The 15,361-nt window shown below is 48.3% G+C and overlaps 3 protein-coding genes across 3 annotated transcripts; 1 reads left to right on the forward strand and 2 right to left on the reverse strand.

The window, feature by feature from the left end:
• Window positions 1-180: 180 nt before the first annotated feature.
• Window positions 181-1,336, reverse strand: BDZ99DRAFT_39717 (uncharacterized protein). Its single transcript, XM_033716037.1, has one exon. The coding sequence runs from the start codon at window positions 1,210-1,212 to the stop codon at window positions 289-291; it is 924 nt and encodes a 307-aa protein (XP_033575743.1). The 5' UTR covers window positions 1,213-1,336; the 3' UTR covers window positions 181-288.
• A 1,426-nt stretch (window positions 1,337-2,762) lies between these two features.
• On the forward strand, window positions 2,763-5,965 carry BDZ99DRAFT_39748 (uncharacterized protein). The gene is made up of 9 exons (XM_033716052.1): window positions 2,763-3,462; window positions 3,510-4,007; window positions 4,069-4,174; window positions 4,239-4,482; window positions 4,527-4,626; window positions 4,677-4,810; window positions 4,858-5,125; window positions 5,174-5,321; window positions 5,370-5,965. The coding sequence occupies exons 1-9, from the start codon at window positions 2,914-2,916 to the stop codon at window positions 5,837-5,839; spliced, it is 2,517 nt and encodes an 838-aa protein (XP_033575744.1). The 5' UTR covers window positions 2,763-2,913; the 3' UTR covers window positions 5,840-5,965.
• Window positions 5,966-9,355: 3,390 nt separating this feature from the next.
• Window positions 9,356-10,357, reverse strand: BDZ99DRAFT_521269 (uncharacterized protein; the record flags this gene model as incomplete). Its single annotated transcript, XM_033725612.1, has 3 exons — window positions 9,356-9,863; window positions 9,998-10,131; window positions 10,193-10,357. 3 exons carry the CDS (start codon window positions 10,355-10,357, stop codon window positions 9,356-9,358), a joined length of 807 nt encoding a protein of 268 aa, XP_033575745.1.
• Between the last annotated feature and the right edge of the window lie 5,004 nt (window positions 10,358-15,361).

Genomic DNA, 15,361 nt, shown 5'->3' on the forward strand with positions numbered 1-15,361 from the left:
CGTGAAGAGCCGCTCTCGGGTTTCCCATTCATCCGTGGGCTGACCCCATGTGTGGAAAGGGTTCGACTGCATATCGGTATCTGGCTGGGCTGCGGCAGAAGGCGAGATGGACCGGCCGAGAAGTCTAGGACTGTAAGTTATCCATGGAGCCAAGGTCTTGGAAAGCCGGCGTGCTAGAAGGGTGGCCTTTGGCCTTAGAATTTGCTTCAAGAAGACCTCGTTCTTTAAGTAATCCTCCTGAACCAATTGATCGACGTCATTTAGTGTTGCCTGCTTTTCTGTGTTACGTTAATAGGCAGGGCGAAAAGATGGAAGGAAAATGGGAGGACGCGGGGAAAGTTTACCTAAGCTACCCATGAGATGAGGTATCAATTTACGCATCAACTGATACCTCAAATAACTGTCCTCTGGTCCCGAAGGAAATGCTGTTTCATAAACCCAGTGACAGAGTGCTGCCACAATAAGAGCGGACATCATGGCTGCTGTACCAGACTGTGAGAAAGCGTACCTTCTCCTCCGGGAGATGGCAGTCAACTGGCTCTGGACCCCTAAATTGCGGAGTATCAGAGTAGCCATTCCTGATGAGGGCTGACGCTCTAGCTCATCAAAGGAAGGAAGATTGATCGCTAGCTGGTAGGTATAATTTCGTGAAAACTCTTCGATATGGTTGGAGATTGTCTTCAAAGTGGCCCTCTCTCGCTGGATATCGGTCCCCACTGGTCGGTCCGTCAAAGTACGTAGCCTCGCGTCTTCGTGTTGGAAGCTGTAAGCTAGAGAGAGCTCTTCCTGCTGATGACGAAGAAGCTCCACAAGGATCCCCTTTTCAGATGGGTGTAGTCTTTGCCGAATACTGTTCACGTTGTACTGGTGCCTCACCATGGCAATGCGATCCTGAAACTTGAAAAGTTTCGACAACCCTTGCGAGCAATTCAAATCTGTGGTAGCAGTGTATGTGTGATGGACCTTCTTCAGACTCCGACGAGCATCAGCCACAGCACAAATCACTCTATCGTCAAGTTCTTTGTCCAGGACTAAGCTGTTCAAGGTGTCTGATATCTTTGAAAGTATCGCCTTCAGAGCCAAGCGGAAGTCTTCAGCGCATTCGTCGGAAATGTCTAGTGGAACTTGTCCCACGGGAGTTTGATAGGGGTGACGTTCTACGTCCAAGAGTGTCGGTCGAGGTCCATACCGGGGAGATTCAGGCGGGCTCATGGTTGAGACAGAAGGTCGACGCGGTGTCCGATCGATAATTGTGTCATCTACGCTTGAGCCCTGTGCCTTCGGCGCATGCTTTACGGGGGTAGATCTGACTTGGGATCTTGGTCCCAACTGCAAGTTCACTTTTAGTCATCATGAAGCAGAGAACGAGGCTTTTCATAATCTTACCTGGACGAGACTCATGCTAGATGTATTGGCTCTTTTGGATCGGAACTCCGCAGTGTCGACGTATGTGTCTGGTCGTCTTTTTTGCGGATTGGTATTGTGATCAGTGTTCGACTTCAAACCGGGGTCTGTTTTGCGGAGCGTCTCAACGTCAAGTTCGGCTTCAAACTTTCTGATCTGCTGCGATATTTGACATGCTACGGATTGTGGCGATGAAGAGCCCTCCACAAAATCCAGTGTTTTAACGGCCTCCCAGGTCAGATCTTTTGGTTTTCGGCCGTAGTGATCGCGGGCCAACTCGCTCCACCTGTTGGTGAGTCCAGAGGTTGATCGGTTTTGAATAATGAGAAAAGGGGCAAGGCATTTGGTACCCGTGCTATGAAAGCTGATGCGGTGCTTCAGGCAGAAAAGTCCGTAGGAAAGCACGCAGACCTCGTCTTCGCGCTTCCATGTGGCCATGATGGCTAAGATGCTGGCTGAGCAGGGCAAGGACGGACAGGAACTGCTACGAGGGTGGAAACAATAGTTTAGCGATGAATGAGCTGCTGAGTTACGGAAAATTTTCTGGGCATGAAAGTAATTGCGTGAGCAGGCGTGACTAGCACATGACTGCCAATTGCTTGTCGCCGCTGAGCGCAAACGGGCGCTGCCAGGCTGGAACACGCCCACGCCGTACATAAAGCTGTAGGCCTGTTGTTTGGGCTGTGCTCCAGGAACTAAAAGCAAGGTGCTGATGGGGTCCGGTGGCACCTGGGGCCCGTGTGTGGGCGGGGTCTCCCATCAACTGCACGCCAGGACGCCCATCACCATTCCCAGGCACCTCGCATGCATCTGCTCAAAGCACCCACTTGCGCCTCTTCACCGATGAGCTGACATCCACACGGTACCCCCGATGGACAAAGTGTTTCACAGCGCTCTCCAGCATCTGGATGCGTCCGGTGGTTTACGTACCCTTGTAGGTGCTGCCGATCAATGTTATGTGTGTTCATTCTGGCCTGTAGCTTTCCGCGTTACACAGGACTCTGACACAATGCTTGCAATCGGACGCCATCTTTGCAGGGAAGCATCTAGAAAATGGACTCTTGGCTGCGGCATGCCAATGTTATCGGCTGCCCATCCTGGGGAGAACACTGCATCCGGCACCTGGGGAGACAAACTCAGTGTATGGTGTACCTATGCCTCTCCTCCGCAGTACGTCTGTGTGTACTTAGGTACAATTGGCGCTTAGCTCCGCGCAAGCCACTTTCGTTAGGCCAATCGCCCCTAGTGGGACGAAGGCCGAGCCCTGTAGGACGGGACGGGGCCTGGGAAGGATGGCTGCTCTCACCGAACCACACGCTATTTCCGTTGTTCTTCTTTCTGAGCTGCAGAGCACTCTGCGCAATCTTATAAACCCCAGCCCTTCGACTATTCATACACGAATTTGTTTTCGCATCCTGTCACGCTTTTGTCCCTCTTACAGCAGCTATCAAATCAATCTTCGCTCGCCAGCAAATTGTCAAAAGACGAGGAGCACAGTCCCACGCCCTGATGGCACGGATCAAGCATTGCAAAAAGCGACCGTGGGCTTTTATGGAGTCCTCTCCCTCGATTCTGGAGAGTGACGACCACGATTCATATCAACATCCCTACGAGACCAATGACCAAGCACCACTCGACGCCGACGACGACCTCTTGACTCGTTCTCCATCCACGACCGTTTCTCAGGGTAACGCTGCTCATTCCCATCGGGATCTTTCCGAGAGCCATATGCGGACACGTTCTGACGAGAAAGCTGTTCATCGTATTGGCCTCTTAGGCATCGATTTTGGAACTGAAACTACTGGAGTTGCGTATGCCAATGCCAAAAGCGATGGTCCCGCTGTGAAACCACCTGACGTGCGTTGCGTCACAGGATGGCGAAATGCACCTAGATCAGACTGGGAAGTTTACAGAAGTACGCCCTACGTACCCAGTGAATCTACCTATCCATCGACTTCGCAACAGATGGTCCGTCCCGAAAGGTTGAGAGTCAAGCTTGATATGGACAAACTGAAGTTAGGAGCAATGCAGTCCAATCCCATCCCCTCCACAGGAAAGGTACGAGTTCAATCTTTCAGTCAAGCTTCTCTAAGTAGTCATTCTAGATCAGTATACAAGAAGAGCGATTCTTATACGGCTGGGAATCAAGAGCTGAGAAGCGTACAACGTACCGGAACGCATTGCCAAATGCCATTTCTCTCCTGAAGCTGCGACTCCTCCCGGATCAGGAAACGAGGGCCTTGACAACGGACCTCGAGGCCGTCATACGTCATCTTAAGGACATTGGGACTCTGCCGGACGTGGAAGATGAGGCTGACGAGCAATTCGTCAACCAGCAGATGCTTCAAGATTACCTTCTTCCAGTATTTCAGCAAACGAAGGCACAACTCCAAGGGGAGCACTGGTACAAGGAGGACATGCCTTTCTACATTACGATGACATGGCCGCCTATGTGTTCTGAGGAAAGTAGGGAGGTTCTTGAGCGAGCGTGCAGAAACGTTGAGTCTGTGGTTCAAATCTCACACCAGCCATCATTTGAGTTTGCTGCAGAGCCGGAGGCTGCAAAGGATTTTGTTCTAGATTCCATGCGTAATGACGTTTCTGTAAGTATCCCCGTGCGTTGACCACTTCAATCGTTTGGCTTACACATCTTACGCCACTAAGCTCGGAGAATCCTTCGTTGTTCTGGACTGCGGAGGCGGCACGATCGATGCGCATACATTCACAAATCACAGGCATGCTCACAGGTCTTCGGGGATTCGAAGAGCAGGTATTACTCCACGACAAAAGTCTTCTAGTGTTCTCCCAACCTCTGGGAATGCTGACTAGTCTAGGCAAGTGTTGCGGAGCACGTTTCGTGAAAGAAGCCGCACGTCGGATGCTTGTCCAAGAGTTAGAGAGAAGAAATTGGCAGAACATTGGCAACGCTCTCGAAACTCTAGGTTCCAGTATCGAAGAGGAGATTGGCGCCGCGGTTGACCATTTTGAGGTCAACCTTCAAACATGCTTTTCCGGAGCGGAGGATTGGCGTCCAAGAATCCTTGGTATCCTCCCGAAGAGGCCGATCGTGTTCAACGCGTATGTATCTCATGGCCTTACTGAACTGTACTAACTATCGCTAGGAATGATGTCTCCACATGTTTTCTGCATAGTTTAGATGGCGCCGCTGAGGTCATGCATGATCAACTGGAGCAAGCGCGCCACGCTGGACTTTACATGAGAGTACGTTTCCACGCATCCCTCAACAAAGCACAATCTAAACGTGGTATCAGAAGGTCATCCTGACGGGTGGTTTCAGTCAATCACCTGCACTCCGGACGCGGCTTCAAAAAGAGCTTCGGCGGCGAAAAATGGACTTTGGGGAGAGCATAGAGCTAGTCTCTCTAGATACGCAACATATGAACTCGTCTGAAAACCGTTCCGTGAAATATTGTATCGCGCTAATTCTTCAAGTAGCGAAAACGCCGTGGCGTGCGGAGCCGTCCTCCGGGCTTCAAACGCCCATGTCCGAAGACAATTCGAAAAGATCTATCGTACCGACACCGACCAGGAACCTAGAGAGCGTATTGCTCGTTACTCGTATGGCGTTCTTCGGCGGGAGGTGTATCAGCCCGGGAGGTACATTGGCCATCGAAAGTTCCCCAAGCAATGTCTCAAGAACTTCAAGAATGCTGTGAATGGTCGTATAGAGCTGCAGACGATACAGTGGCTTAAACAAAAGGCCAGTCTAGAATCTTAATCTTTTGGGCGATTCCTAATAATATTACAGGGTGAGGATATGAAGCCGGGCGTGTTCGCAGAGATAAAATGCGCTCACGAATTCGATACCTCTAGCAAGTTCGTTTGCGAGGAGAAATTCTACGTATCAGATAAGACTATGACGAGTCACTTCGACGAAGATAGCACGGAGAACAGAGGTATGACATCTTCAGACCCGACTCCCTCACACGCTTATGCGATGATAGCTGCTCGCTCTGTTCTGAACGGTCTTGAGGTCGACCTAAGCTTCTTAAAAGACCAAGGAGTACTCCAATTGGAGGACCAAGATAGACCAAGGCCTGTTTACGTTGTGCAATATCTGCTTCGCATACTTTACAACGGGGACAAATTGGATTTCCAGATCTTCCCCCAAGTCAACGGCACTAAGGTCCCCATGCCCGACGCTCTCCAAAACACGCTGGTCGACTTTGGGCTGGCTGCCCACTTCTACGAACGAGAAATTCACCCCGATCAAGAGTTCCGCCCCGAACAAGAGTTCCACCCCGAACGAGATATTCATCCTGAACGAGAGATCCAATCCGAGCCGCATATCCATCCTGAATCAGAGACCCGTGCCGATCACATGGGCGGACGAAACGGGGCAGCACTTTCTCCAGGTGGCGTCGCCAACCGGAAACGTATTGGACCTGTTTTTCCTAGCAGAACAGGCATATAGATGGCTCGTCGTGCTGGGCGTACTGGACCCAAAGCTATATCGAGCCGGGGAAATAGAGTAAGATATGGGGCATGACCGCAAGATGACCACCTTCTGCTCTTAACCCTTGAACTTGTGAAGTGTGTTCCAAGAAGCGAGAAGTCACTCTCAGGAGTCAGCGGCGAGGAAGATGCCCATAGAATGCTACTAAGTGTCCAACTTCGGTCGTAATAAAGCACCCACACCATTTATAAAGCTGATTCAACTCTGGTGATGATCTCTGGAGGGCATTTCCAAAGCCTGCCGAATCTCTGCAATAACATGTCCCGGTGGTGGGTAGCCTCGGGTTTTGGTTGTTGCAAAAACACTCCTCTCGCTATGTTTCCTCAGCTGGACCCATTCATCTTCCTCTACATAACCCCAACTCAGACTAAGACGCATGAACTAGCACGTGCAAGAGATTGCAGACGGAGGTTCTCCTATTGCCCTGTGTAACCCTAAGTTCGTTGGACAGCTTATCCTGATATTCTTGCAGCCACCTGCACGCTAACCACAGCATGCGTCTACAGGCTGTAACGAAAGCCAAAGGTCGAAGCGTCATCCTTATGCGCCAATTTCCACATGATGAATAGCGTACCGGACCTTGGTCCCTGCATGAGCGGCATTTTAAGCACGACACCGAGAACTTCCCAGGGTCGTACTAGACGCTCCTCATGCCGCAGCCACTATCGAATGTAACAAGGCGGCACACGAGGAAACCATCATCGGTCTGTCATTTCCCGCTATTCTTAGCTGGATTCATGCGGCTGGGAGTGGATTGGTGGCTCCTCACCGCCCGTTTGCATCCGCCAACTCAGGCTCCCAAACTTTCACTAGGCATGCCAGAAATCATCGGAGAAGCAGACGCAGATCTCACATTCACTTTACCATGGTTTTCAATTAAGCGTGGCTTCATTTGACAGGAAAGCTGTCTTTAATCCGTTTCCATAGATTGATCATCGCTGGAGCCCACCTCACGCCCACAGCCTTACTTCAGCCTTACTTCATTGGCCATCGCTTGGTTCAGCTCATTAAAAGGAAGTCACCATCACATTCATTACCTAGCGCCTTGGAAAGCTCCACTTCCCGTGTGCGGGAGCGGGTGGCGCTCAACAAACCACTCGCCATATCCAAATGGGCTCAGTGCATGACTAAAACCTGACAGTGCGTCGGTGCTAAGTTGGTGCGCCTTCCCATCGACCACAGCTCCCAGCACATTTGGCTCCAGCTTGCGTAGGCGGCTTGCGGCATTCAATCACATATAAGCATGCACGCATGTGCCTATGCCAGCTTATGCCGTGGAATGCAAAGTCTTCACAGATCGCTGCCGCTGCCATGAGCGACTGCATGATGGCGTTCGTGTTGTCCATGTCGGACCCTCGGTCCGTCTCAGGAATGGAGCGCGGAGGTATCTGCGCGCCGAGCGGCTCCAATGCCGCCGATCCTCGATCTGACACTTGCGCGTCTAGTAGGGCTCACCAGACCACTGATGAAGCAGTGATTACTGTAAACACGAGCGTAAGCGCACGTATTTGTTGCCCAGAGATTGCAAAGAACAGCATAGGCAACGATTTGTGGCCTTGATAATGTTTGCATGAGTTCAGGATAAGTCAATTATTGTAAGTGACTCGTTTGCATCGGATTCGACATGTCACATGATTGACGGACCACACGAGAAAATAGCGCCGTGGCTTGCAGATCAGAAGACGAGAGTGTTGCACCACCACATGAGTTCGGCCGAGGCAACAAGGCAACAAGGCATCAAAAAAATCGACCTCAAGAACACGACAACCAACTCTAAATACTCCCCAAAAAGTGGCTACGCGTGTCAAAGCAGGTCGTTCTTGACAACTCCACCACTTTTTTCTAATAAAATCGACCGTTATTTGATGGTTTCGGGTTGATGAGTGGTTTCGGCCTTGCTGCCTTAACCGAACTCACAATCTTCGCCTACTGTGCCACATGCAGCGTGACTATCCTCAATCACAGCCCACGGGGGAAAGGTCTGCCGGTGGCGAGAATCTGGGTGAGCGGTATCGCATGGGATGACACAGCCGGATATGATATTCAATGCACATATCACTAACAATGCACATTCGCTTCCCCTCTATCGTTCATAGACTTTCAAAGTAAGTCTAGACCGCGAGTTAGAGGGTACAATACAAGGCGGGGCTTTCTAGCGACCGCTGCATTCTATTCGTTATAGCCGGGGAAAGGCTTCAGAAATTCCCTTCCTATTCCAGCATTCTCTGGGGCATTGTTTGCTCTAGGAAGTAGTAAGCACAAAGCCACTTCGATCGGCCCCATTACTGCCGCGCATGTCGTGTTCGAGACCGTTCTATATATTTACTTTTGGGTATACTATTGGTTCTCCCCGGCAAGTGCCGGAGGATCGTCGGCTACATAGTGCATCTAGGACAGGGCAGAAGGTACGCTTGCAGAGTGCCGATTTCCCGGATTGGGAAGTAATACAAATTGATTACATTATCACTTGATCTTGAACAATTTAGACAAGTAACTGATTTTCCTCCCTATTTCGCGAGGCCCTCAGAGCTCGTATTCAGAATATCTGAGTCCTAATCCCATCCAGTAGTATCACGCTAATAAAACGACGAGAGACCGACAAGGTTGGCTGCAAGTTGGGGGACGTTTAGCTATACTACATGAGGAGACATTATAGGGCAAAACAATTCACTGGCAGTGATAAATGTTATATCAGCGTTCAATTCCATTTGCAATTGCCAACACGTCAGTCTTTATTTTAGGGGTACTTAATACTTGTACTTGAGGGACTAATCTAGCATAAAGCGACGGTAAAGACTAGCAAAAGGAAAGAGCACACCAAGATGCATATAGTTAATTGTCGACATCGAGCACTCCCAAGACGACATAGCATGCAACGTTTACGAGATAATAATCCCAGTCTCCAGCTTCCCCGGCGTTCTTTTCCTAAAGTTTCTCTAAAATCACAGCAGCCTTACTAATCAAGTCCTCGCGACGCCCGTTTCAGACAAAGTTGAGGTAGTTCAGAGGATCGCTTGGGCCTGACTCAGCCTCATTTTGCGCATTTGCCGGCCTGAACGACATGTAAAGCCCAGGACAAGTACTGACTATAATCTTCCTACTCATGATTTGACTCTCAACACCCTCGTCAGCATGGGTAGTAGTTGTTCTCTTCATGTGATTTGGGTCAAATTCTCCGATCGGAAAGAGAGTTCGTAATCGATGGAATGGTGCAACAACCGCGCTTTCATTGACAGTGCGCGCTTGAGCATTCCAAGGCATATGGGTTGAACTTGAGGCGATATCCTAGTGTTTGAGCAACCGAAGAAAGTATCAGAGAGCCTTAGATATAGTCCTGTATTGTTCGTTCGAATTCGTCGCTTATTTGATACTCTTCGTAGGCCATGAGACTCATTGTTAAAGATTGACTCTGGCTCACTCTACGAATATTAGCGGAAAAGCACGCCACCACTTTACAGACGCTGTGAAGTGGGTTTAAAGCAGGAAGCCTATACTAACATATAGCACGCTCGAGAGATTGATGACTCTCCAATCTACTAGATTTACCGGGGGCGGCGCAGGGAAATCCGATTCGAAAACCCAGCCAGCCAAAGCTGACCAGACCATGGCATGAAGAAGGTATCGATCTAGGCGGTTGTGTGCCACAAGCTTCATCCGTAGTTGTTCTAGTCGTTGGTGCATAGGTGCGCTAGTGCAGCGAGTTATACGGGCCATAAGGATGGCAAATTCTTGGGGGCATTCCACATTCTGGGATATACCAGTGTCGGCAGCAGTAGATTGAATGTTGTCGACACAGTGTTGAATACTTGCATCCGGGCCTAGCAGGTCGTCTCTGATCGCTTCGTTAGAGATTGCCCTTGCGCGTGGATCTCTTGCTCGAGCTTCCAGATCTTGCCTATGGCGCCTAACTTGGAATTGGAGTGCTGTCACACCCATTCTGGAGCCTAGGACGGGGTTATACCCGACTTCGTCGGTGTGATCTCTGCGCAACTGAAAGAGTTTAGCACTTTGGTCTAACTGCAAGATCATATAGCCTTAACAAGATATCTGTCATTCTTGAACACCTGGCTGAACTTACCTTGTTTATAGCTTCACTAGAACTTGTGCATATCTAACTGTGTCCCGGATTTTCCATTGTGTTGTCGGTCGTCTGGATGGCTTCGGACGTCTGGATGGCTTCGGGCGGCGATTCGAGTCTGGCCAGAGTCGGGTCTTCTGACTCCGTCTAGCGCGGGGCCATTGAAGTTGCTCTGTAATTCAGATGAGGTCAGAAATAAGTTGTAAATACTCCTAAAAGTTGACGTTGCTTACTCGATGCATGGTTCCAGGCAAATACATGTTTAGCTGTTCCCCTGAAGTCGCCGGTCCCTGGACCGCATCGTCGAATGCATCAGATGTCGTTATGATGAGAGTCGCACCTCTCGAGTCTTGGTCTTTTCTAAGAGCCTCCAGAATTCCCTCGACGATCTTTTGCATTTCAGTGGGTGACTGCTCATTAGGACATAGGTGCTTGGGTAGGGTCTACCACTTTAGACGACAACTTCCGGGACCTGCTAGAGCGGAGACAACGGGGCGTACTGAGAAGGCATACACGTTCCCAAGAACAAAAGAACAAAGCTGTGCGCGACGCCATTGCCAAGTTTAGAAGCGTTCCAAAGAGGGATTTTTCCTTGGAAAGAATCCCGGGTGATATTTTCTTTTTCTATAACATGGAAGGTGTCCCAACATGCCCAGAATTGGGGTTTTCAAACGGACAATTCTTCATTAATGGGTGAGAAAAACCTTCTCCGCTTCTATTGAGAACAGCACTGATCAGGCACACGTACTGTGCTACTGCAGTCAAACGATGTGGGACGAAGTTTTCAAGACACCTCTGGACGCAATTATCGCCCTCATAAATAATCAAATCGACGAAGTAGCCCGCGTCTCCGGTGGACATACAATGAATTTAAGAAGGTCTCACATTAAGAATGTAAGACTTGGTTACGCTAACATAGTACTAGAAAGTAATACTCAGCGGAGGATTTGCGAAGAATATGGCCTCAATGCAAACACTCAGGTTGAAATTGATGTGAACTCTGCTCTATTGTAGATGCCGTAAAGGCGGACTATATAGAGTAACGAGATGAACTACCCCTTAGGGCGCTTCCTTAGTCGTTCCCTTGACAGCAAGGAAGCAACACAACTCCGTAAGGGAGAGAAAGGGAGAGAAGAGAAAGGGAGAGTAAGGGATACCTGGGGTGGTGTGCACACAGGTGATTGTGAACTGTATGAGTTGCTGATCCTAGGATGCTGCAACCCGAGTTAAACCGTAGACAATAACCTTAAAGAAGCGAAACATGGGGTTAAAATTGAAAGAGTTTTTACACGCAATTCGTACACGTACGTTTATTATCCAAGTTTAATCGCTCCTTTCTCCTATTCCATGTCCTAAATAATACTTAAGTACTCAGGTTGCAGCACTATAACCTAGGATCAACAACTTATATACTAGAAAGCTACTCTCCGAATATTAGCTATAGAGAACCCAGCTAAAAGCTCAGCTATGCAGTGTTTAGCTGAACTTACTAGCGCGCCACCCAGGGGGTGGCCCTCCTTCCTTCCCCTAGTATATATACAACTAGCTAGACATCTATAGAAATTAGAGTTTACATCAATTTTAACCTAAGTGTTATGAGCCCGGAAAACTTATATAGATTATCGCCTACATCACCGATCAACGCAAATTAGCAGATAATAGACTCTCGATCCACAATCCTCTATAACTAACCTTGTTATTCTATCATGTCTTCTATTATATTATCCACAATGCCGACGGAAAATGTTATTCTGTTATCGCTAGCCGCATAGGAATCTTAGATTTAAATTATCTAGGCAAAGGCCGAATAAAGGGAAATCTGGGGCATTATCGACCTATTAGAAATAGATGCGAACACCGATAAAATGCTTCTAGAACCTTTAAAGCCCGCGCCCCTATTAGCTAACAACGGCATATTCGCCGCGCAAATAACCTAGAAAATAGCATATAATAAATATAAGAACAACAAGGCCCTATTTAACAAGTAAAAGGAATTACTCCAGGACCTACGTATTTTCATCCTATAAACTATAGATGCCAAATACACTATGTACACCTACAGCATTTTATTAGCACGCGGTCTACTTGCCAAACTTAAGAAATCTATTGCGCTATTAGATAAAGCACGCCGGAACAAAATCTATAACCTATAGCAGGAGCAGAAGCGCTACCCCACTAAATAAGCCGTGGAAAAATAGCTAATGGACTAGGAAATGCTGTACAGTAATGCATTAAGGCTACAGCTGCCCAAGGCCGCCGACAACTGTGCCCAAATTGATTTCCTACTGTCCCTAATAGGAAAACATCCGGAATTCGCAGGCTACTAGCGCCAGGAGATCTTACGCTGAACGGACACTAAGGAATTAGCACCTAGCCTAGCAGACCTAGTTAGCAAATTCCGAATGCAACGGCATAAGATACTAGCAGCGGCGCAGGATTCCTACTTAGCCTATACTACTATATTGCAGGGCCGGAAAATTAAACTAAAACAGGAGTCCACTAAGGTTACAGACCCCCAGGGATCCTGCCTATGCGGCAAAAACCACTAGTACCGTAATTGCCTATACATCTGTGCTAATAAACGCCCTTCCGGCTGGGAAATAGATACAGCAGTATAAGAAAGAGTAAAGGAAGCTCTCAAGAAGAAGCACCTGAATAGCTAGGAACAAATTTAGAAAATGCAGGCAGACTATACAGGTTCTACTCCTGGAACTGTCTTAGCATTCTAACCAACTAAACCAACAGAACCAGTTAATTTAGCAGAACCAGCCAACACGGCAGAACCAGCTGAATCAGCAGAACCCAGTCGAATTGGCAGAACCAGCCGCATCTCGTGCAGCCCTATTACTCTACAGCTAGGCCCCTACGCAGGCCCTTTCCCTTAATAAAACACCAACATAACGTTACTAGCAGGATCTAGGAATTAGACAACGGAATTCACCATCTTTTGTTGTTGGGGGGTAACTCAGGTTGCAGCACTACAACCTAGGATTAACAACTTATATGCTAGAAAGCTATTCTCCGAATATCAGCTGTAGAAAACCCAGCTGAGATCTCAGCTGTAGAGAACCCAGCTGAAAGCTCAGCTGTGCAGTGTTTAGCTAAACTTACTAGCGCGCCACCCAAGGGGTGGCCCCCCTTCCTTCCCCTAGTATATATACAACTAGCTAGACGTCTATAGAAATCAGAGTTTACATCAATTTCAACCTAAGTTAAGTAGGTGTGCTGCGTCCCGAGGAGCTGCCATATAGCTTGCAAATATGCCGGAAGACGAGTAGAATGCACCTTTTAAGACTATTATAAAGCAGACATTTGGCTTTCTCCAGTATAGAGACGTCGATAGTATCTCTATAAAGACACGCAAAGAACTTGCCGAGCACATTTATGATTGCCCAAGTTCTCCATCGGGGGTTGTGAGAACAATTAAGTAGATCGCTCCTAAGGTAATATAATAAGAGTTGTAGCCCTTAAGTCTTCAAGATACTTATAATAAGTTAGGGGAAAATGCTGAGTGATAAGTTCCAGCTTAAGCCATACGAATGCGAACATTTTCGCTCTCTCGACGAGTACAAGGATTCTCCCGAATGGGAAACAAGTTGCAGTGAGAAGCAGCGTGGTTAGTAAACGGGCGGCCGGCTTAACTAGATAGCAGGTTGATTAGATTGTTATATATTGAATTGAGTTTGATTGATTGGATTAATTAGATTTTGGTTTGAACTGGTTTGATCCAGATTAACAAATAGGTGAATTCGATCGCGCTTAGCCTAAACTGGTAGGGTATCAGATCCCCTGAGTTCTGCCGGCCTAGCCAGGAGAACACGTATTGCCAGCCTTATTAACCACGGCTCCAGCGCCCCCTCCAGCACTCCACAATAACGAGATAAGCTCAAACGGACGACGGGAATCGATTTATACAGGTCAAAATACGTTTCACGCGAATTACTAGGTCTACTAGGCTTCAAAAATGCACCCCTTTACTCAGGTTAAAATTGATATGAACTCTCCTTTCTATAGGTGTCTAGCTCGTTGTTTATATACTAGGGGAAGGAGGGGGGCCACCCCGGGGGCTTAACGTGGCAGCTCTTCTTGATGCATTGCTTGTTACATCCTGTTACTTGATACAGTACTGATACCGTGCTGCAGCACTGCTATTGCACTACCTGTTACTTCCTCCTGTATCAGCATGCCATCCTGATATATTACTGGCATTTGAGTTGCTGATCCTAGGTTATAGTGCTGCAACCTGAGTCCTTTAGTACTCCCCCCCGACGTTCCCAAGGGAGATCCCAACCCCCCCTTCACCTAGAACCTCACCACCATAGTACTCTCACGTCGCCCTTTACTCTGGGGCACTCTGTAGCCTCATCCATAGGTATACTTCGCGAGCCGTCTTATTATTAGGCTCATAGGAATTTATATAACGAAGTTATGTCTATAAAAATCCGGTCCAATCTGTATACATCCTTTCCGTTTTATACAACACCAATCGGATCAATCGGATCAATCTCCGCTTGAGGTTTGATTGGCTAGAGGATTGATTGATTGGATTAATTAGAAGTGATATTAATAAACCGGCCGTCAATCCGATTGAAGATTGGCCGGTTTACTAACCACGCTGGTGAGAAGCTCTATAGTTCCAACAAGTCTTTCAGCCCGAAGTATACCTACTTCAAAGATTGCACAGCAAGAACGGTATATTAAAGATGTGAAAGTTATCGAGAATAAAGTTGACGAATGTTCAGGAATTAGAAGGGTACAAGAGGTCGGCATCAAGCTTAAGAGTGAAGACTTTGAGCGCGTGGAGGAAACAGATCGTAATCCTGCGCATTAAAAAACCGTCATTACTTTGCATGTGACATTTATAGCGCGGAGGAATGTCTTGCAATTGGAGCTGTCTTACCGCAACAGGCCTCCACAAACGCGCTGGTACTCCCCGGCGGCAGACTGGGAGCGTCCAACCGCTCCAATCAACCCCCCACATGTTCCGGCTCCAGCAAGATCTCCAGAGAGACTGCGACGCCAGCGGAATGATGTTGATCCCTCAGCAGGCATCGGCGCTTCAAATCTTGGAAGAAAAGGTAAGAGAAAGGCCACATTGCAAGAGGTTCGAAGGCAAGAAGAGAGAGAGTCTTCAGAGGACGACCTTGCGCCAATGGAGGAGGCAGCGGAAACTCTACTTGGCCTGGCACGCAATATTGGCCCGGATACAAGTCGAATTGAGGTCGGGGCGGCTCCTCCCACCAGATCTAACGAAGTAGATAACGCTCCAGGAACGCAGCCGCCTACGCCATCGCCATCATCATCTCCGAGTCTATACGCATCGGTGAGTGAGTGTCTGCTATACTACACTCATGATAGAAAACGAAGGTCTGACTTGTGTATACTTCAGGCCCCAGCAGTCC

Source organism: Mytilinidion resinicola (genome assembly GCF_010093595.1).
Source record: "Mytilinidion resinicola strain CBS 304.34 unplaced genomic scaffold BDZ99scaffold_11, whole genome shotgun sequence".
In the NCBI taxonomy this organism is placed as follows: domain Eukaryota; kingdom Fungi; phylum Ascomycota; class Dothideomycetes; order Mytilinidiales; family Mytilinidiaceae; genus Mytilinidion; species Mytilinidion resinicola.